This window comes from Carya illinoinensis, chromosome 1, assembly GCF_018687715.1.
Source record: "Carya illinoinensis cultivar Pawnee chromosome 1, C.illinoinensisPawnee_v1, whole genome shotgun sequence".
In the NCBI taxonomy this organism is placed as follows: Eukaryota; Viridiplantae; Streptophyta; class Magnoliopsida; order Fagales; family Juglandaceae; genus Carya; species Carya illinoinensis.
This window is the reverse complement of record NC_056752.1, coordinates 51,801,703-51,823,312: the sequence shown is the minus strand read 5'-3', so window position 1 is coordinate 51,823,312 and position 21,610 is coordinate 51,801,703. Positions and strand designations below refer to the sequence as shown.

Genomic DNA, 21,610 nt, shown 5'->3' with positions numbered 1-21,610 from the left:
TTCTCACACAAATTTCTTTATAACATGCATTATCTTAACTTCTACAAGCTCTTTAATGAAAAAAACCTTTTGAGATTTAATATTTTGTAAAAACAAAAATGTCAATCTCGGTTTGTTTGAGAATATAACACTCTATAAAAACAAAAATAATCATCTCAATCTTCAAAATAGGAGAAGGTATCCAATCTCCATCTTTTAAATGAGGAGAGGGAAAACCATCCCCATCCTCTAAAGAAAGAGAGGGTTCTCCTGTTATGGATAACAAGTCTATGGATAACAAGTCTAATAGTTTATTTATTTTTGTTGTTACCTAACGCTATTAATAGAACACAACAAAATTACAAAGACTTTAAAAACACTAGGAAAAAACATTAGAATCCAAAATACACTGAAGCAAAGGAGGCTATAGTGGTGCATGTCCGCCACTCTAGGAGTATGCCGGACTATCCATCCTGAAGATGCCGAAGTTGCTAACCCCAAAAACGTTGGACATGGCGACAACAGACCTTCCTATGTGATGACGCATGGATGGTTTTCTATAGAGAGATTCTCTCTATAGAAAGGCTTAGGGCCCGCTTTAATTTTGCAATAACATCTTGCATGTACATGACATCAAGTATTCTTGAACCACCTTTTGGTGCCTTTTTGTTTTTTTGGCACTTGCTAAATTGGGACCCTCCCCTCCCATCACCTCCCAACTTTTTTTGGTTACCTTCAAACTGCAAGTGTGTCAATGACTCTACAAAAAATAAAAAATGAGTAAATCAAATTATAAATTAAAATGGCGTAAAACAAAGAAATATATGGTATCTTATGCGAATGGATATTTATATATAGGATCATGCTACGGCTACCACTCCCAACTCCATCTTATGCGAAGGGATATTTATATATAGGATTATGCTACGGCTACCATTCCCAACTTCCACTGGGAGCTACCTTTAATGTAAAATGAGATTTTTTTACAAAAACTTTTTTTTAGATGTATTTTTTAACACTATTAGATATTTTTTTAAAAAAAATACATAACATATTAAAAAATACTTTCTTAATCACTAAGTAAAATAACAAATAAAAATAATAATAATTTTTTTACAGCGGTGGCTCCAAGCTATTTGCCTAGCATTTTCCTTATATATATTGGGACCATCTTTATGAAAATGGCAAATTTTTTTAAAAAAATTCCAGTACATTGTTGGGGGAAAAATACCACCTTATTGTAAAAGAAAAATAATGGATACAACCACCTAATGCAATCGGCATGTAACCATGTGTGCATATCATCTGCAACATGTTTTTTTGTTTTTTTTTTTTCCACTTCCTCTCCCTCCCCATTTCGTTCCCCCTCTTTGTCCTCTAAATTTCATTTCCCCCCCTCTCTCTCTCTCCCTCCCTCCCTCCATCCATCTCCATCTTAGCTCATTGATGAAGCTTCTTTTATACAGTTTCATATATACATATATATATATATATATATAAATGTATATATATATATTTCTACTATATAAGTGGTTATCTAACTGCCACTAACGATAGTTCTTATTTTCTGTCTATATATCTAATAGACCCCACAACCATGTAAACCTCCACGTGCAATCTTGTCAACCATGTCGGCTATAGTGACATGATGGTGACTTCTCTTCCATCCGTTTATTTAGACCCAGCCACCAATGTTTAGATCTTGTTACGTGGAAAATATTAACTGGCTGTCATGTCCAAATCAAACTCACTTGAATTTCTTTTTACTTTTTTTTTTACAGACATTTCTGTGTGGGTCCCATTCAAAAATTATCGAGTTTTTGGTTCCCTTTTCCTCCATTTCTTGAACCCTTATCTCGAATGTCTATGAAGTTATCTAAATAGAGAGAGCTAGGTTGAAATCAAGCCCACAGACTGGGCTTCACAAAGTCAAACGAACTGGGTCCAAAATCCACTAAAAACAAACCCTATTCGAAAAATCTAGGTCCAATAAAATAAAAATACACAAAAAATAGAAAAAAAACAAATAAAAATACTACAACTAAAAATTAATAAAATAAAACAATAAAGCACAACAATGAAATAAATTAAAATAGAGAGCAATTTAAATACCAAACAATAATTAATATAAAAAAAGTACGTCAAAATAAATTTTATAATTTAGTAATCATAAAATAATACAATGAAAATCATGTTAAATTTAAAACAATAGAACCAATATTACTAATAAATAAAATAATTATTTAATTAAAACATATAAAAATATGGGATATCACAAGTATGTTAGAAATTTTATATTTCCCTTAATGGTTTCTCGGTAAATTCTTGCTGCACGTGCAGCAAGAATTAAAATACTAATCATAATAATTAATTTGTTTGTTAAAGTTTATTTGTAATATTCTATTAATTATATTACTTTCATAAAAGTTGAAGCAGTATCTTCTAAGCTATATATGCTATCAATTATGTTTATAAGTTTTATAAAAAAACATATTATTTTTGTAAAACAACTGTTTAATTTAAGAGTTTTGTTATGTACAAGTAAAGTCGTGTAATAATCTGCGTACCAATACTGATTCTTTCATATTCAAAATTTAATTTAGTGCCGTTTTCTATAAAATTTATTTTTTAACTAATCACATTAAATTAATGCACATATTAGTTGTACTTATAATTAAAATTTTCTTTAATTTAATTAGGTAAAGGTGTTTTGCATGTTACTTTGACCTGATGTGTATATATATTGTAATCTTCTTCCGCTATATCGTTTATACATTTTTCCTTATTTCTATAAGCTATTCATCTTTGTAGGTGGAAGATTTTACTAAATCCATATTTACAGATTCACCTTTAAGAAGAGGATGCCTATGGAGGATAGAAAAGTCCAGGTTTTAAAACACCGACGAAGACTAACCAGTGGCACTCCCACACAAAGACGAAGACGAAGACGAGGCAAAAACGAAATCTGAGATATTTCAAGCGCAGACGAAGATGCTTAATTGGGGTGTTTTGATCTGCCTTTTTAGACTGTTTTTTTCCTTCTTAAATATATCGGCAAACGTATCTCGTCGGTCTTGTTCTTCTTGGCTTCTTCATCCTCGTTGTCATCGGTTCATCTCTCATTCAGATAATTAGAATAGCAACAGGTGGAGGCATGGCTTAAACATACTCTGGCTTAAAAAAAAAACTCATTTCCGAGCGTTTTGTATTTTTCGTCTACTGCCCAGTCAAGTGTGAAATCTAAAATTTGTAAAAGCATAAGCAAGTGTGAAATCTGCGATTGCTTCTTATAGCATTGACAATGGATTTTTTTATTTTTATATGTAAAATTACATATTTTAAAGATTAATTTTGAATATGAAAAAAAATTACTATATTAGATTATGTATTTTTTTGATCAAATAATAATAAAATAATAAAGAGAGAGAAGAGAAAAAAGAAAAGAGAGAAAAATAGAGAAAAAAAAGAGTTGGGATGAGAGAGAAAAAATAATAAAATAATATTTAAAAAAGGAAAAAGATATCTTTAAAGATGAATAATTACTGTTCATAATTATTTAAAATTATAAAAATAGATAAACCAATATAAATGATTTTAAGACAAGTTTATTTAAATTTAAAAATAAAAATAAAAATAAATAAATTATTGCTATTGCTCTTGACCTGCAAAAGCAAGTGGAATATACTATACAGTCACCTGCAAGTGTGAAATCTAGCTACTCCAGACCCCGAAGAGAAGTGGTTTCTGATTTTTTTTAATATTTCGAAGTCCGAAAATGATAAACTTCCTTCTAATTAACAATTTGTATACAATTATGTAATAAAATAATATTATTTTAAATTTTACTTTGATTTTTTTTTATTTGATGGGTTTAAATATAATAAAAAAATATTGTTATATTTAAAATTGTGTATAATTCATCTACATCAGCCGATTACCCAATAATTTTCACCACCGATCATAGGTAGAATGAATGTTCAAAACAATAATGATACAACAATAAGCTATTTAAATATAAAGAAATGATATTTAAAATTTTAAATTATGTAAATCTCGTGTATTTTTTTTAAAGTGTAAATATGAGATTTATATATAAATTAATTAATTTTTTTAATAATAGACAAAATCTTTTTTAAATAGAAAATTATTCTTAAATGTGTACCCTTTTTATCCAATTTAGTAATGACAATAAATGAAAAATTTTAATGTGAGAAGAAACAGAAGTTTAAGGATATAAAAGACCAAAATTGAAAGTAATTTGATGATGCCAAGTGTTGGTGATTATCTAAAATAACTGGTAAATTTGTTTATCTAAAATAACAGCCCAATCTGCTACTCAAAATTCATTCAATTCATGAAAAAGAAGAAGAAGAAGAATATCTATTTATTTGTCCAACTCAGATTCAAAAGACGTAGACTCAATGTACAGGAAGAAATATCTAACACCATAAATCCGGTATTCATTGCCATTATGAATGGTTATAAATAGGGAAGAAATTAATATAGGAGACAGATGTGTAAATTAATAATATGGCATTCACTATTTATGTTAAGACATGAATAATTATGGCATTCACTTTTTTGTATGGTAATGGTGATATACGATGGATAAAGCTATTTCCATATAAAAAAGCAACAGATGATAGGCACCGATTCTTTTTTTTTTTTATTTAATAATTAAGAAAGTATTTTTAAATGATGTTGTGAAAAAAAATATAAAAAATATACGATAAAAAAAATTAAAAAAATAAAATAGCCTATTCGATAGTTACTATATGTGAATTTTATCTCTAATTATAGGAGCATCCATATATACTATATGATATATTTGAGGTGGATTGGCTTCTTTCCCATTATAATAATTGCTCCTTGTAACTCTATCCGATGGAATCGATGCAATAAGAATGGATTCAACAATGTTAACATTTATCTTAGCATTTTATCTATTTTTTAATTACGCCGTCGTATATTTTAACTGTTAAATGGTTTTATATGTTACATTAATCAGACTAACCAATAATGGCATTTATTTATTTGACTTATTAATTAAAAGAATACCCTATCATTAGTTAGGCGGAATTCTCTTGTTTATTTCTCAAATAAACCCTATTGTTTAAAGGACTTGATGCCGCTTTTAAGGATGCTCACTAAAGGACCAAATATAGGTTGGGGTATAAAGGTAAATCGGAAATCCGGTTCAACCAACTAAATCAACGTGTTCGGTTCAGTCCATACCAAACTGGTATTTGGTATCGATGTTCATATTTTAGAGACCAACCAAATCAGATGAGTATATATATTTTTAATTTTCTATAAAATAATTTTTAGATTATAAAATATATATGAGAAACACTACTTGGCCACCCAAAATGTACCGCTCGTTATTTTAATTTTTTTTTTACTCAATGATTAAATAAATGATTTTAAGTGTATTAATATATATTTTTTAAAAAAATATTTAAATATGTTAAAAAATGTGAAAAAAATGAAAAAAAAAATCCAAAATGACTAACAGTAACAATGAGCGATGCTACTCAGGCGGCAGAGTAGTACCGCTCTATATATATTATATGATACATTTCTAATTAATATAATATAAAATCTTAATCTTAAACATAAATATTAATATAAAATTATTAATATAAAATTAAATTATATATATAAAGAAGATAAATACATTTTTAGCATAATAAATTATAATATATATTATTTTTTATACTTATAACCGTAAAATGAGAAGTTTTTTTGTGGGGAACAAGTATTAGTGCATGTTTGGAATTGCGATGCGAAACATAGCTTATAACTTTAGTACCTATAACTTATAACTTAACTAATAAGTTCTACTATTAAAAAGTTATTTACTGTTTGGTAATCATATGTTTAAAACACTTTCAAACATTTTATTTTTATTTGGAAACAAATTAAAAAAATACTTTCTGAGGTAGAAATGACGATTATTTGAATTTTTAAAAATTATGATCATATTCTTGAAAGTTTAAAACTTGTAATTATCTTAAATTTGTATAGATATTTTTTTCCATTGACAATCTTTTTAAAATTCGAATTACATTCTGTATTATCTGAAAAAATACTTTTGAAAAAAAGTATTAAAATGATGCTTTTCTTCAAACGTATTTTTTAACTTATTTGAGATTAAAAGTATTTTAATATATAACATCTAAACAATTTAATTTTTTCATTAAAGAGATTTTAATAATATTTAAGTACTTTTTAATACTCCTAACACAATTTCAAATAGGCCTTAAAAGAATTAGATTTCAAGTCTCAACTTATGTAAATGCCACGTGTCTAAATGATAAATAAAAAAAATCAAATCGGACCAAAAATGAAAAAATTAAAAATTTTAATTTTGATGATAAATCGATCGACCTTAATTCTTAAAGATTAAAAACTAATTTATATCTATTCAATTTTAAAATTTATCTAAAATTAGATAAAACAAGACCGATTACACCCCATGCATCACTTGCGTACCGGAGAGGATATCCTCTCGATGAAGGGGATGGGAAGAACAGTATATGCTTCCACCAAGCCATATATATTCATTATAATTATAGGAAGAGTAATGTTACGTACAGTTATTTTTGCGTACTCTTTGCGTACTTCACTGATATGATTGGTTGGATTAATTTTTTTTAATACACAACTAATTATATCATTAGAATGCACAAAAGAGTCTATAAAAATACTGCACATAAAACTTTACTTATGTAAATGACAGTGACTCAAACCTGTTTTTTAACCTTTTATCTGTTACAAATTTCATTTCCTGTTATTATTTATTCTACCTACCCGCAAATCCAATTATCGCAACATCCATGTCCTTTCCTTCCGCTGCCTCAATGGATCAAAGCACCTCCACCACTCCTCTCCTTTCAACCCCATGGCACCGCCGCTTTCGCCTCAAGACCACCCTCTCCTCGGAGCTCTCTGGCGCCGTGGGAGATCTGGGAACCTACATCCCCATCGTCCTCACGCTCACCCTCGTTTCCCACCTTGATCTCGGCACCACTCTTGTCTTCACCGCCCTCTACAACGTCGCCACAGGCCTCCTCTTCGACATCCCCATGCCCGTCCAGCCCATGAAGTCCATCGCCGCCGTTGCCGTCTCCGAGTACCCCCACCTCTCGGTCCCCCAGCTCGCTGCCGCCGGCCTCTCCACAGCTGCCGTTCTTCTCATCCTCGGCTCCACTGGCCTCATGTCCCTCCTCTGCCGCTTCCTTCCCCTTCCCGTCGTACGCGGCGTCCAGCTCTCTCAGGGCCTCTCTTTCGCCTTCTCCGCCATCAAATACATCCGCTATGACCAAGACCTAGCCACTTCCAAATCAGGAGCTCCTCGTTCCTGGCTCGGACTCGATGGTGTCCTTGTTGCTCTCTTTGCTCTCCTATTTCTTGTGGTAACCACTGGCGCTGGTGACAATCCTATTGTAAACGAAGAATCTGAAAACGAAAGTTTTCGACGTCGTCGAGTGTCTAAAAGGTTACAGCTTCTCTCTTCTATTCCTTCAGCCCTCATTGTGTTCTTGATCGGGATGTTTCTTTGTTTTCTTCGCGACCCTTCGGCCTTCAAGGGTCTTGAATTTGGTCCGTCGAAGATAAGTTTGGTAAGGATTACGTGGGAGGACTGGAAGATCGGGTTTCTTCGCGCAGCAATACCACAAATTCCGTTATCCATATTGAATTCAGTGATCGCGGTGTGTAAATTGTCCGGGGACTTGTTCCCTGACCGTGAGGCCTCGGCGATGAAGGTTTCGGTTAGTGTTGGGATTATGAACTTTGTAGGGTGCTGGTTTGGGGCAATGCCAGTGTGCCATGGCGCTGGTGGGCTTGCAGGGCAGTACAGGTTCGGGGGTAGGAGTGGCCTATCTGTGGTGTTCTTGGGGATGGGGAAGCTGATTCTTGGATTGGTGTTTGGGAATTCGTTTGGGAGGATTTTGGGTCATTTTCCGATTGGGATTCTTGGGGTGCTATTGCTTTTTGCTGGGATTGAGTTGGCTATGGCTTGTAGAGATATGAACACGAAGGAAGAATCTTTTGTGATGTTGGTCTGTGCTGCGGTTTCTTTGACCGGCTCTAGTGCTGCTCTGGGGTTTGGGTGTGGGATTTTGCTCTTCCTGCTATTAAAACTGAGGCAAATGGAGTGTTCTGGTAATTTTGTTTTTTCCAAATCTTCAGATGATGATGAGACTACGGGCATAATTCCTTAAGAACTTGTGTTTATTTAGGCTGCGCAATCTTACGATTTCTCCTCGAAGGGACGACATTTGTAGAGCCAGGTCGATTCCCACATAATGTAATTTAGTTTGTGGGACCTTCTCATTTTCTGTAACTTTCCTATTTGGTTTCCCATACGTTTTGTGATTGTCATTTTTCACTTGAAATAGCTTGTACGTAGGCATGCTATTAATCCAAGTCATGGTTTATGTTATGGAGAATTTCCTTGGACAGTGGTTTGGTGCAAACCAGTGGAGAAGTATCACTGGAGCCGAACACTGGCCAGTACCTTGCTGTGGTGTATTCTGCAGCTAGAAATGTTGAATCAGTCTCCGATTAGTTTGCTTGGATTGAATTGGCTTATCCTGCAGAGACACCAGATGTGCCAAGAAAAAGGCAGAGAGACACTAGGAGTCGAGTTTTCTACATATGATGAAACTGGATCCATTGCTTAGACCAGTGTTTGGTTCGGTTCAAGTGTCACGTGTCGAGGAACCAATATAACTCGCCATAAATTGCAGTTGGTAAGAGAATCTGGACCCCGTCATAGACAACAAAAACTGCAGCACCAAGATTGCAAGACATAAGTATGCTGGTACATTTATGTGTTGTACCCTTCACAGAAGGATATGGCTCACTGTTCTAAAAGCACTGGAATTTAAACCAGAAATATGAACTTTAAAGTATGATGCTACATCCACGGAGGATCCGAACCAAGAAGGGTACGATCAGTGTTATATTTTTTTAAAAGCATTTTTGTGTATATTTCTTTAAAAAGAAAATACCAAAAAAAAAAAATAATAACAAACACTTAAGAGAAAAAAAATACTAATTGTTACATTTTGTGTGTACACTTTATTGGTCGGAGTATCATTTTCTTAAACTTAGTCCTCGTATTGATAGTGAGATAATATATGAATAATAATTAAATAATCAGTAAATAATAGTGAAATAGTTTGAGTTAAGATGTTTGATAGAATTTTAAAAAATGAGAGAAAAAATTGAATAAAAATATTATAAATTTAAAATATTATTGGAATATAATTTTTTAGTATTATTTTTGTTTTGATATTTAATAATGTTGAATTAGTTTTAGTGTATTATTTGAAAGTTTTGAAAATTTATAATGCTTAGATAATGATTAAATAAAAAATAAAAAAATATTTATATTTTTTATGTTTAGATATTAAAATAAAATAAGATGAGAAGAGTATTTCTATCCAAAACAGGAATTAATAAGCTTATAGACTATGCATGCTCCCTATAAAATAGGGAGTTTTGCTATATAGTAACAAAATTACTTATTAATTTACGTATTAATATTGATTTCTTTATATTTAAAAATTAAATTAGTATTGTTTTTAATAAAATTTACTTTTTGATTAATCGCATTAAATTGATACACATATTAGTGTACAATTATGCTTGTAAATAGATTTTTATCTCTACTAGTTGAATTTTCTAAAGTTTTTGTAGACTCGAGCATAAATACATAAAATGAATGCCAAAATAAAATATGTAATTTATTTTATATTCTTACCGCTTCCCGAGAGTTTAGTGGTGTTGATTGGCAATTACTCGTGACCTACGTTAGGTTATCTGTCAACGAATTTATTCTACCCGAACTACACTCACGTTTAATAGGTAACAAAAACTATGCTCTGTGTCCTGTGCTTTCAATTCGATCACTCATTTAATTTAATTTATTTCTTTTAATTATTTTTAATTTAATAATTAAAAAAATAATTATTAGTGTATTAATATTTTTTATTTTTTAAAAATATTTAAAATTAAAAAAAAATATTATAACTAACACTAATAACATATCAAGCGGACAAAAAACCCAAGTGTCACGATTAGTCGAAATTAAAATAGGAAACTTGAAATGTCTAAATTATCCTCAGATCTTTAAGAAAAGATTCAAAACATACTGCCCACGCGTTAGAAAGTCCGTGTCGACCACGACATCCCACCAACAAGCACCCTGCTAAGTCCTTATCCATGTATATCAACCACCCAACGTAATCAACTCAATATTAATTGTTGAGAACCAAAATGGAAATCAATTTTTGTTTTATTTTTCTATGAGTTCTATTGAAGCTTTTAGAATTATTATTTTAAAGATACCTCTAAATGGAGAATCATAATATTCTTATGGGACTATATTATTGTTATAAGTAGGTTAAATATCAAATATTATATTAATTTCTTGCTAGCTTGATTAAGAATAAATATATGACAACATTAAATTTTGAATTACATAGCTTCATTCCTACTAGTAGTTTATAGAAAATAGTTATTCTATTCTATGAAAGATTGGAGCTGAATTATTAAAATTTAAAACTCGTTTGGATGATAAAAGTGTTTTATTTTATCTAATATCATTATTATAAATTTTTAAATTTTTTTATAAAATATATTATATAATTTAATTTTTTAAAATTTTAAAATAATAATATTAAAAACTTATATTATAATAAGAATTTTATTAAATTTTTATCTTAAAGAAATAGTGAAATATTTGTCGATATCTTCTTTAATTTCTCATTTGCTCGATTGATTCACACGCGCTTCGGAATGTTGTGCGGACGTGTGTTCAACATCTGTAGAAGACACTTGACGCTTGCACCAGAACCACTTCAACTTCACTCTTCCACGGTCTCCCCGAGATCCAGACTCCGAGGTAAAGTTCTAACGGGTACCATACGGTTTTACAAGCCTAAGATCCAGAGTTTGGCAGTGGGTTCAGATTCAGAGATATCTAAGCAGCAAGACACGAAGGAACAACTCCAAGTTCAGGTTAGCCTTCCTCAAGCAAAATGTCAAATTAATTTGACTCCATACGCATCCAAACTATGAACTTGGATTTGACCTTTTGAAATAGCTCTTATTTACTCTAATCTTCTTCATGGTCATCTGGAACGAATTAAGTACCTAAGTTTATGTTTGTGCTTGTGATTTCTGTTGCAAAAACTGAACTGGTCTTATAGAAATTTCTGGCAGAGTAATTGGAATCATGAAAGTTGCATCGTTTGCTTTTATTGTCTGGTCAGTGTGCGGATTGTTTTTCGGATTTGGTTATGCAAATCCAGAACTCCTCGAAGCAGATCCCATAAACTACAATTATGATAGAATAGACGAAGTGAAAAAAGAATGTGCTTCTGTTCTATCTTCTGCCTCTGAATTGAGACCTGAAGAAAGCAGGGTTTATAGTGTTAAAAAAGAGCTCTTTTTTATTAATGGGGATTGGAGGCAGGAGGTAGGTAAGGCTCCAATTATGCCATTTGATGATAGAGAAGTTCCGAAGAATTCATCTGATACTCCGGATCCATTAAATTTGGTTTCTTTTTGGGTAAAGGATGTCGATCATGCTCGTCGATCTAGGAAGTCAGTGAGTGTCAGCGGGTTGTTAAGTATGGGCATAACACGAGATGGTTCATTTACTGATAGTGGGTTTGATGGAAATCCACAGTTTCAGATATGGCCCGGTCATTCCCAGCTCTCTATTGCCTTCGAAGGGATTTACACCGAATCCAAGAAAAATGGCGGGGAAAGGGTGTTGTGTTTGTTGGGGAGTGCAATGTTGCCATCTAGGGAGCCCAATACTCTCGATCCATGGGAATGGGTGAAGGTTTCTATTCCGCGTTATGACCAGCCTCCTCTTTTACAAGATGATCGAATTCTGCTGGTTCTTCGCTTTCCCATGACATTCACATTGACAAGCCGGGTGATCCGAGGGGAAATGAGAAGTTTAAACCCAAAATCCAACCCTAAGTACTTTGATGAGGTTGAAATTTTGTCCCAGCTGGGCACGTCAACGGACTATGAGTTTGCCTCTGAAAAGGTTGTGTCCAAAGCGTGTGATCGATACCCATTCCAGGATAGCTTGATGAATGGTGGCATTAGTGTCTATAAAGGTTCTCATTTTTGTGAAATTCTTGAAGAAGTTACTCGGGACCAAGCTTTCACAGTTGTGCCAAACTGGAGATGCAATGGCACAGATGAATTTTGCAGTAAGCTGGGTCCATATATATCGGATAAGGAGATTAAAGCAACAGATGGAGGTTTCAAAGATGTTAAAATATATATCCAGAATCTAAAGTGTGAGCAAAAAGCTGCACGGGGAAATGTCAGTTCTGCAATGGTTTCAGCTGTGTTTAGAGCTGTTCCTCCATTGGAGAATCAATATACTGCAGCAGTGAGGTCTGGGGTTAGCAACATGACTGTTGCTGCTGAGGGTGTTTGGAAGTCTTCCAGTGGGCAGCTTTGCATGGTTGGCTGCCTTGGACTCATTGGTAGTCAAGGGACTGGCTGTACTTCCCGGATCTGTTTGTATGTACCTATCTCATTTTCCATAAAGCAACGAAGCATTGTTTTTGGGAGTTTTTCCAGCCTTGATAAGAACAACGCATCATACTTCCCATTATCATTTGAAAAGATAGTGCAGCCTTCGGAGTTGTGGAATTATTTTAAAGCCTCCCATCCATATTACAGCTACTCAAAACTTGATACTGCCGGTACTATCCTAGAAAAGAATGAGCCCTTCACCTTTGGAACTGTCATCAAGAAATCTTTGCTTCAATTCCCCAAACTGGAAGACACAGAGGCATTCCTAGTGAGTCTTTCGCTTCTCTCAGAAGATCTCACCCTTCATGTCTCTGCAGTTCCTGATCCATTTCCTAGTCCTCGATTTCCAAAAACTGAAGTTCAACTGGAAATTCTTTCAGTTGGTCCCTTGTTTGGGCGCTACTGGTCAAATGGTTCCACCACAGAAGCGGAGACTCCTTACCACACCAAGGCTGAATACACCGAAAAGCAGCTCCTTCTCAATGTATCAGCACAACTCACACTTACTGGAAAAGCTTATAACAATTTTTCTGTGCTTTTCTTGGAGGGTCTTTATGATCCACATGTTGGGAAGATGTATCTAGTTGGTTGCAGGGATGTCCGAGCATCATGGAAGATCTTATTTGCAAGCATGGATCTTGAAGCTGGGATGGACTGTTTAATTGAGGTGGTCGTGTCATACCCTCCCACTACGGCTCGTTGGTTAGTGGATCCAACGGCAAGGATTTCCATTAACAGCAAAAGGAATGAAGATGACCCCCTCCACTTTAGTATAATCAAGCTCCAAACGTTTCCAGTTATGTACAGGAAGCAGCGGGAAGACATCCTGTCTCATAGGGCTGTTGAGGGAATCCTCCAGATTTTGACCCTTTCATTCGCAATAGCTTGCATTTCAAGCCAGCTGTTTTACATGAAGCATAATTTGGTTTCTGTTCCTTATGTGTCCCTTGTCATGCTAGGTATCCAAGCTCTTGGTTATAGCCTTCCTCTGATCACAGGGGCAGAAGCTCTTTTCAAGAGAATGGCTTCTGATTCTTATGAGATGCAATCTTATGAATTCGAGAATAATCAGTGGTTCCGTATGATTGATTACACGGTGAAGCTTCTTGTAATGTTCTCATTTATATTGACTTTAAGGCTTTGTCAGAAGGTGTGGAAATCTCGCATTAGATTATTAACACAAGCCCCCCCTTTAGAACTGCACCGTGTCCCCAGTGATAAGCGCATACTTATTACCACCTTCAGCATCCATGTGATCGGGTTCATGATTGTTCTAATCATTCATAATACGAAGACCAGCCAGAGATCTCTCCGGGCAAAAACACATACTCTAATCTTGAAAAGAAATTCCCACTTGCTGCAGGAATGGGAAACAGTATTAGAAGAATATGTGGGTCTTGTTCAAGATTTTTTCCTGCTCCCCCAACTTCTTGGAAATTTTGTGTGGCAGATTGATTGTAAACCACTCAGGAAACTTTATTTCATTGGAATCACAGCTGTCAGACTGTTCCCCCACATTTATGATTATGTAAGAGCTCCCATTCGGAATCCATACTTTGCCGAAGATCATGAGTTTGTCAACCCAAGTTTTGATTTTTACTCAAAGTTTGGGGATATTGCGATACCAGTGACAGCAATTATTCTTGCAATTGCTATCTATATTCAGCAAAGATGGAATTATGAGAAGCTTAGGCAGACTCTTACTTTGGGTCGTTGTAAGCTTCTTCCATCAAGGTTCAGAATGTACGAGCGCTTACCTTCTCAAACAGTTGAAGCTGAGCTCGTTTCCGGGGTCAATGGTAAGACCGCTCTTGAGAAAGAGGGCAATGATGTAGAATGAGATGAAAAAATTTCAAATGATGTGAAGAATATTTTGTTGTAGACAAACATGAAAAGTAGATGGGTTGCTTACTGTTGTTAAATAAGAAATACTGCTTTCTGAAAGAGTAACTACTGAAACATGTTTTCCCATCCATATCGATTTATCTTTTGTCATGCTGGTTTCCACATTTTTGTACCACTTTACTGTCGTAAAAGCTCCACCACTTCAACAAACTTGATAAATACTGACTCGAGTTGGTTCTAAGTATGTACCATATTTGGACGTTGATGCTGCTATCGAAAGTTGAAAGATGATAGACTCGAGCCTTTAATTTAAATGTCCAGCCTCCACTACTTTGATCATTATGATAAAATGTTCCCTATGGATGTAATCATTTTGATAGAAGTACTAGAAATGCTTGTTACTGTTCTTTTTCCGCAAACGCAAGGGATAGGAGTAGGCTGATTGATTGGATGTATTATTTTTTTCTCTAGTCAAGTATTTGCTCCGGCTGTTTCTAAAGAAAGAGAAAAGTACGTATAGAGATGTGGGTCGAGGCGTTTCTATGCCGACGTGGCTCACCAAACCAGACACCCTAAGAGCACTAGTATTGGCTTCATCAAAAGTTAATGTATCTTCAAAATTTGATAAATATAGATGAAATTCACCTTCATTGGATTCGGTAAAAGCTTCTATCTCAAGTTTTGAGCTACAGTATTTCTTCATTTTCCTTCAAATTTGAAAGACTACTATTATACCTTCATCTATATATTTTATTGTAATTTTAATACGAATAGGTTTATTTTATTTCATCTCTCGCTCTCTCTCCTTTCCTCCCCGCGTCTTTCTCCCTACTCTCTCTCTCTCTCTCTCTCTCTCTCTCTCTCTCTCGATCGAGCACAGATTCTTCATCTCTTCTTCTCCTTCACTCAAAATCAGATCAAACACATGGTTTCTCTCCTCAAAATCGGTAAGGTTTCTTCTCATTTTCCTCCCCTGTTTTTTGCTCTCCCCCTTTCTCTATTTCTCTCTGTAACGGTAACCTTACGGATTCTTCCACTTCTCTTTTCTTCACGTAGAAGCATAGTGATTTACTGGGTTGCTATAATTTCTTCTCTGTAACGGTACTATCTCTCCCTCTCTCTCAGTGTGTCAAAGTATTTAGGTTTCTGTAATTTCTGATCCCAATGAGGAAGAGTTTACTAATCTGAAATGGGTGCATAGAAATGGATTTCACAATTCAGGAAAAGCATGGGGGCTCCCATTTGCAAGCTTACTGTAGAGGTTGAGGAACCCATGGTTTCATGCCCCCCCCCCCCCCCCCCCCCCCCCCCCCAGGTTGATACTAGGCATCCTAAGGGATTTTTTTTTTTTTTTTTTTTTTTTTTCACCAGGTTTAGTGATCTGATTTAACCTAAGGGATTCATTTATACGTCCTTCTGTGATCTAACATAAGACAGTTTTGTTTTCAGTGTTTGCATTAAAAGATAGCATTCTCTTGCTCAAAACATATATTGTGTACCATAACGGCGCATCTCAAACATATATAGCTAAAAAATTACTTCCTTTCGCTGCTAGGATTTGAAACAAAGAGCCAATTCTTTTTATAACTCCACAAGCATTCACTACCGGTTGTTTGGCAAACCAAAAAATTGGGTGTCTCTGAAAATACTGAATGGTATAATTAGCGCAGTTTGATAATTAGCAGTGCATTGTGCATTTTGAACAGAGGAGCTTTCTCATCGGGAAGAGCTTACATAGATTTCACTTTCATATCCAAAAAAAAAAAAAAGACAAGTGACAAAACCCAAGAATCTTTTATTGTTAGAGATGAAATCAAATCAAGAATCTTTTATTTGATTATTACAAATTATTTTCGTAAGTATATCTAAAAGATTTGATTTTTACCTTATCTCAACTCCAAGCAACAATCTCCATATGTAGAGTTGTGCAATTACAATTTAGCTTGGCATTTTAAACATATATTGTTAGCTTGACACTTGTGAACTATGCATGGTATATATATTTCACGCTTCCAACATCCTTTTTGGTTGTCTATCCATATGCAGGGAGGCTCCATATATACCAAAAGCATCATGTTTCAAAGGTTGAAATGAATAATGTCAGCAATCCTATAACTGCATAATTGGTTTAGAAAGTTTTACAATAACCTGTCAAGTAGCTTGTATTTTGATGCAGTTTGTGGTTAGAAAACTTGTTAAGTAGCTTGTATTTTGGTGCAGTTTGTGGTTAGAAAACTTGTGAAGTATCTTGTATAACTGGAAGTGTTTGTGGGCTATTTATTAACTTGTATTTTGGAGCTGTTTGTGGAAAGGAAAATTTGAATGGAAGTTATATTTTGGAGCTTTTATTAAGGATGAATAATAGTCTTTGTTATTTACTTGATTTATGACTTGAGTCTGAATTTATTAACTTAAGATTCTGGATTTGTTATTCATTTATTAACTCCAGTTGTTGGATGAGCACTGGCTGAATTTATGGATTTATTTTGGTTTCTCCATTCTAGCTTCCAGGTACTTGCACTATCATACAGGAGAATTGATTTATTATGATGTATACGTCCTTATTTTGTCATATAGAAGCTTGCATTTGTGTAGTTTATTCATAGATCAAGTATTTGAGATCAAGGAAGTAGAGCAATGATAATTAGTTGGAAATCATTGCAAAAATTATGCATTCCTTAAACTAATACATCACAAATAGTTAGTTGCAAAAATTAGTTGGAAATCAATAATTTAAATATCAAATTAAATTATTAATGTACATATAGTTAGTTTAATTATAAAATATGAAAAAAAAATTATATTATTATTAAAAAAATAATATTATATTATTATTTTGATGAATCCAATAGTTAATTTAACGTGGGATTATGGATATGAATGTTTTAGATTTATGAAAAACTTATACTTTTTATCAAATTTTAAAGATGATTTTGATAAAATTAATGTGGATGCTCTAAGATAAGTTATAAGTCCATCTCTTGCAAAACTTCCCAAGACCATATGAATTTATGGTCCTATAAAAATGAGATCAACCAGAACTGAATAAGTTATAAAATGGGTGGTTGTATGATTTATGCAGAATACTACAAGTTTTTTCAACAAAAAGGTGCCCCAGACCATTCTAGTTTCTTGATCTAAACACACTCTGTCAAGTCCAATGAAAGATAAAGAATGCTGCTGAAATAATTTATGTGAAAACCTTTTACGTTCTAGAAAAGCTTGAAATTTGAGTCCCGACTGAATCTCCAAAATCAATTTTAAGGCGAGTTTGGTTTCACTGCCCACATCAACGTGAACCGCAAGGTCCGACCGAAACCTTTATTGCTTCATTAATTAAAGGCACAGCTTTTGAAGTGTGTGTATATATATATAACAAATTAAGGTTGCTTTATCTTATTGTTAAATTATTTTATTCTAAAAATAATTTTATTCTTAATTTATAAAATTATTTCTACTTAATTTATTTATAGTTAAAATATTTATATATATATATATATATATTCATGCCACTTCCTACTAGTCTCACCTAATATACATATGGTAAAACAATATCATATGCTTTCAAGAAAGATTCTTAGAAGAAAAAGTCTAGAGAACGGCCCAGTAGCCTCGTGGCGCACTATTGATTTAACTTCTTTTTTATTTTTATTTTTGAACTTTTCTTAGTTTCTTTTTTTAAAAATATAAAAAATAAAAAATTTAATCCTTCTTCTAACTAACTTTGAATGGCATATCCTTCTTTTCTTTATCTGACTTTTCGTTTTTCCCTAAAGTCACTATTCTCTTAAATTTTGGAAAACGAAAACTCTAATGCAGTCGGCTTTAACAGACGTCTTGTAGTGTCTCGTCTACATTGGTCCAGAGTGAAACCATTCCATTCCTTTTATTTAATTTGGAATGCAGCAAAGTGAAGGACAAACAAAAAATAAAAAAAATTAGAAGGAGATCTCGTTTGAAAGAAAACTGTTTACAGTCTTCCAAAAACATCCGACCATGGAAATCCCATTTGAAGGAAAAAATTGAAGGTTGATGACTGTATTTACAGTTTTTCAAAAATTAAAAAAATCCACTACCATGAAAATCCTATATGAAGGGAAGGAAAAAAATGAAAGTTGAAGAATACTGCATTTACAATTTCATTCCATGTGAACGAAAAAAATAAAGGAAAAAAATCTCCTACTATGAAAATCCCATTTAACAAAATATATATAAAAAAATGGAGAAAACTCAATAAAATAGGAAAGAAAATACCTCGTCAATCAAATGGAAAAAATCATTTCTTTCTCAACTAGCATATTTGCAAATGTCATGAAAATCCTATGTGTTTGCGATGAAATTTGGAAGAAAATGCCATGGACGAAGGCTTTGGATTGAAGGCTCTATGCGTATTATTCTTTGATGAACTCTGTATGTTCGGATTTATTTTTTTGTTTGTTTTTGTCTTTTTTAATTTTGATGTGACATCATTCACGTCAGTCGACTGTACGCAGACTCCTTCAAATAATTACATCTAAAATAACTGTTTAGAAAAATATTTAATTTTTTGATTATCCACATCAGCCGACTCTATGTAAACTCCTGCAAACGACTGCATCTAGAAGAACTGTTTAGAAAAATATTTAAATTTTTGACCTTAATCCTTCTTGATCTGCATTCTTTATTTTCGGGAAAAAATTTTGGATATGGATAATAACTCTCAAAATATGAGAAGTCACTATTCGTCTTTAAATAATTTTTTATAAATAACTTATTTTGATAAATAAAATAATTTCTTCCTCTAATTATTTACATTTTTTCATATTCATATTTATTATAGTTTTAAGTAACAATTTTAAAAATAATTTAAATAATTATGAAAATGTAAACAAAAAATAATTAAAAAATTTTTGTAAAATTTTATTTAAAGAACTATTCAAGTTGTGAATTTATTTCCTAATAATATTATATATATATATAATTTATAATTACTCGTCGCTATCACCACTGCAATACCAAAGCAGCCACGTGAGGGAAACTGCCCACCATTTTCCTGGAAGCGCAATGTAGTCAAAAAGTCAGGGCACGCCCTGTACGAGGGGAGCAAATGGGTAGACTTTCCCCCCCTCTCTCTCTCTCTCTCTCTCTCCCCCTCTCTCTCTATTTTAGTCCAACCTCGTGTTTTAATGACGAAACATTTTGACCACAATAATTTAACTACTTGCATTTTTTTCTCAAAAAAAGTTAATCTTTTCACGAGAGGAAGAACCAAAATACATAAATTTTCCATTTTTTTTAATTGCAAGTAAAATCTAGACAATGTTGACACTTTCACCATTATGTCGGTGCTGATTTCATACATTAGACATTCGTGCAAGTATGAAATATGAACGACTAATATGATGTACAGTTATAAAATATATAAATATTATATAATTATTTAAAAAAATAAAATTTATTATTAAAAAATTAAGTTTTTTTTCATATAAATTATTTATTTATTTATTTTTTTAAAAATAATTACAGCACGTTTATGTTTCTAAAATGATAATCAAGTTTCGTCTAAAGTCAAGAGTCAAAGTTTGATTTACAAAAAGACAGATTGGTGGCGTATAAAATAAAACAAAAAAGAAAAAGACAGACTGGTGGCGTATAAAATAAAACAAAAAAGAAAAAGACAGGTGAGTAAATTTAGAATAGCCCTACACATACATATCACTTGTTCAAAATATAGCTATCTAAAATGTTTTTTTTTTTTTTTTAAATATATTGTGTAAATATTTTTAATACATTTATTTTGGAAAGCAACATGTAATCTGTCTATATATCAGACCACCCACCAACTACCTTTAGAATTTTCTATTCCAAGTATTAGGACAATTTTGCATTAAATTTAAGAATGTCCCAGTTAAGGACCCTTGTCCGTGACATTTTTGAATGTAATAAATATAAATTGGATATAATGAATAAAAATAAACAAAGAATCGATTCAACAAATTAGATCCAGGTTCATGTTATTCAACCAAACCGAAGAGGGGACTAATAAAATAGCGGTGTGAGGTCCAAGAAACATTAAAATTTTAATAAGAGACGTACAAGAATAATTTAAGGTAGCGTGTACTAAAACATTAAAAATTACAAATAATTGAAGAGTGATAGGGTCATTCATGAAGTCATTGATTCTAAAATAAATTAAAATGCAGGCCGTCCCCTTCCCTTCCGTGATCCAATTAAACTATTGCACCGAATTATACTATTAAGAAAATGTAGATCTCAATCTTTTATATTTCTTGAACTATCTTCCCCCGCTGTAGCTTGATGCCCATGTTCCGTTTGATTACCTTACTTAAAAAAATCAAAAGTCTTTAAAGAAGATGATCCTCTACTCTTTTTAAACTTTGTTCCTGGACTTTTGCGGTCGGTCTAGAAATGCAGACTATGAACAGGAAGACTGGATAGTTTGGATTGTTTACTGGGAATATTTGAAACTTTGGTCAACAAAAGGTGGCGCCTGCGTTCACAGTCCATAGACTGATAAAGGGCCCATCCAGAATGGCAATAACTTATTATTTTATTTTATTTTTATTTTTGGTCTTGTTTTCTCTAGCTCCTGTTTTCAAAGGTTAGGTCTGGTAAATAAAAATTTTTATTTCAAATTTAAAATTCTCATCTCATTATTATAATTTTTTCAAATTTTTATATAAAATATAATAAATAATTTAACTTTTTCTTAACTTTTTTAAATTCCAAAATAATAATAATATTAAAATAATATTTCATCTTAAATTCAAAATTTTCATCTCACTTATCAAATAGAACTCTAAAAATTATAGCACTCTGTCCCTTGCATTATACATTAACTTTTACAATAAATCATATAATAATTTATTTATTTTTTTATATCATTTAAATATTTCATTTTTACCAATAAATTTATAATATCTATATATTTTTTTATATAATGTAATATAATTCAATCGTATAAATAAAAAATAAAATTATATAAGTTAAATAAAAATTAGAAATAAAATTAAATATAAAAAAATTGGATAAATAATATTTTCAAGATTTTTTTAAAAATAAAATAGATGTGTTTTAAATGATAAAAAATAAAAAGAATTTATACTGAAATGTAAAAAAAATAAAAAGAAATAAGGAAGTAAATGAAGTATAAAAATAAAAAGACCAATGCAGCATTTATATTCGTTGTTAGTACTGGTAGGAG

The 21,610-nt window shown here is 32.4% G+C and overlaps 2 protein-coding genes across 4 annotated transcripts; both read left to right on the top strand.

Annotated features, from left to right (window-relative positions):
- Positions 1 to 6,784: 6,784 nt before the first annotated feature.
- Positions 6,785 to 8,428, top strand: LOC122282907 (molybdate transporter 2). Its single transcript, XM_043094976.1, has one exon. The coding sequence runs from the start codon at positions 6,819 to 6,821 to the stop codon at positions 8,205 to 8,207; it is 1,389 nt and encodes a 462-aa protein (XP_042950910.1). The 5' UTR covers positions 6,785 to 6,818; the 3' UTR covers positions 8,208 to 8,428.
- Positions 8,429 to 10,826: 2,398 nt separating this feature from the next.
- Positions 10,827 to 14,536, top strand: LOC122282888. Of its 3 annotated transcripts, none has more exons than XM_043094956.1 (2): positions 10,827 to 11,013; positions 11,218 to 14,536. In XM_043094956.1, exon 2 carries the CDS (start codon positions 11,231 to 11,233, stop codon positions 14,399 to 14,401), a length of 3,171 nt encoding a protein of 1,056 aa, XP_042950890.1. In that variant the 5' UTR covers positions 10,827 to 11,013; positions 11,218 to 11,230; the 3' UTR covers positions 14,402 to 14,536. The 3 variants fall into 3 exon arrangements, with proteins under 3 accessions (XP_042950890.1, XP_042950882.1, XP_042950898.1); XM_043094948.1 differs by having other exon boundaries at positions 11,205 to 14,536; XM_043094964.1 differs by having other exon boundaries at positions 10,828 to 11,013; positions 11,268 to 14,536.
- Positions 14,537 to 21,610: the final 7,074 nt, after the last annotated feature.

Excerpts from the sequence above, each read along its gene's own strand:
- LOC122282888 (XM_043094956.1), top strand. The coding sequence starts at position 11,231 with ATGAAAGTTGCATCGTTTGCTTTTATTGTCTGGTCAGTGTGCGGATTG.
- LOC122282907 (XM_043094976.1), top strand. The coding sequence starts at position 6,819 with ATGTCCTTTCCTTCCGCTGCCTCAATGGATCAAAGCACCTCCACCACT.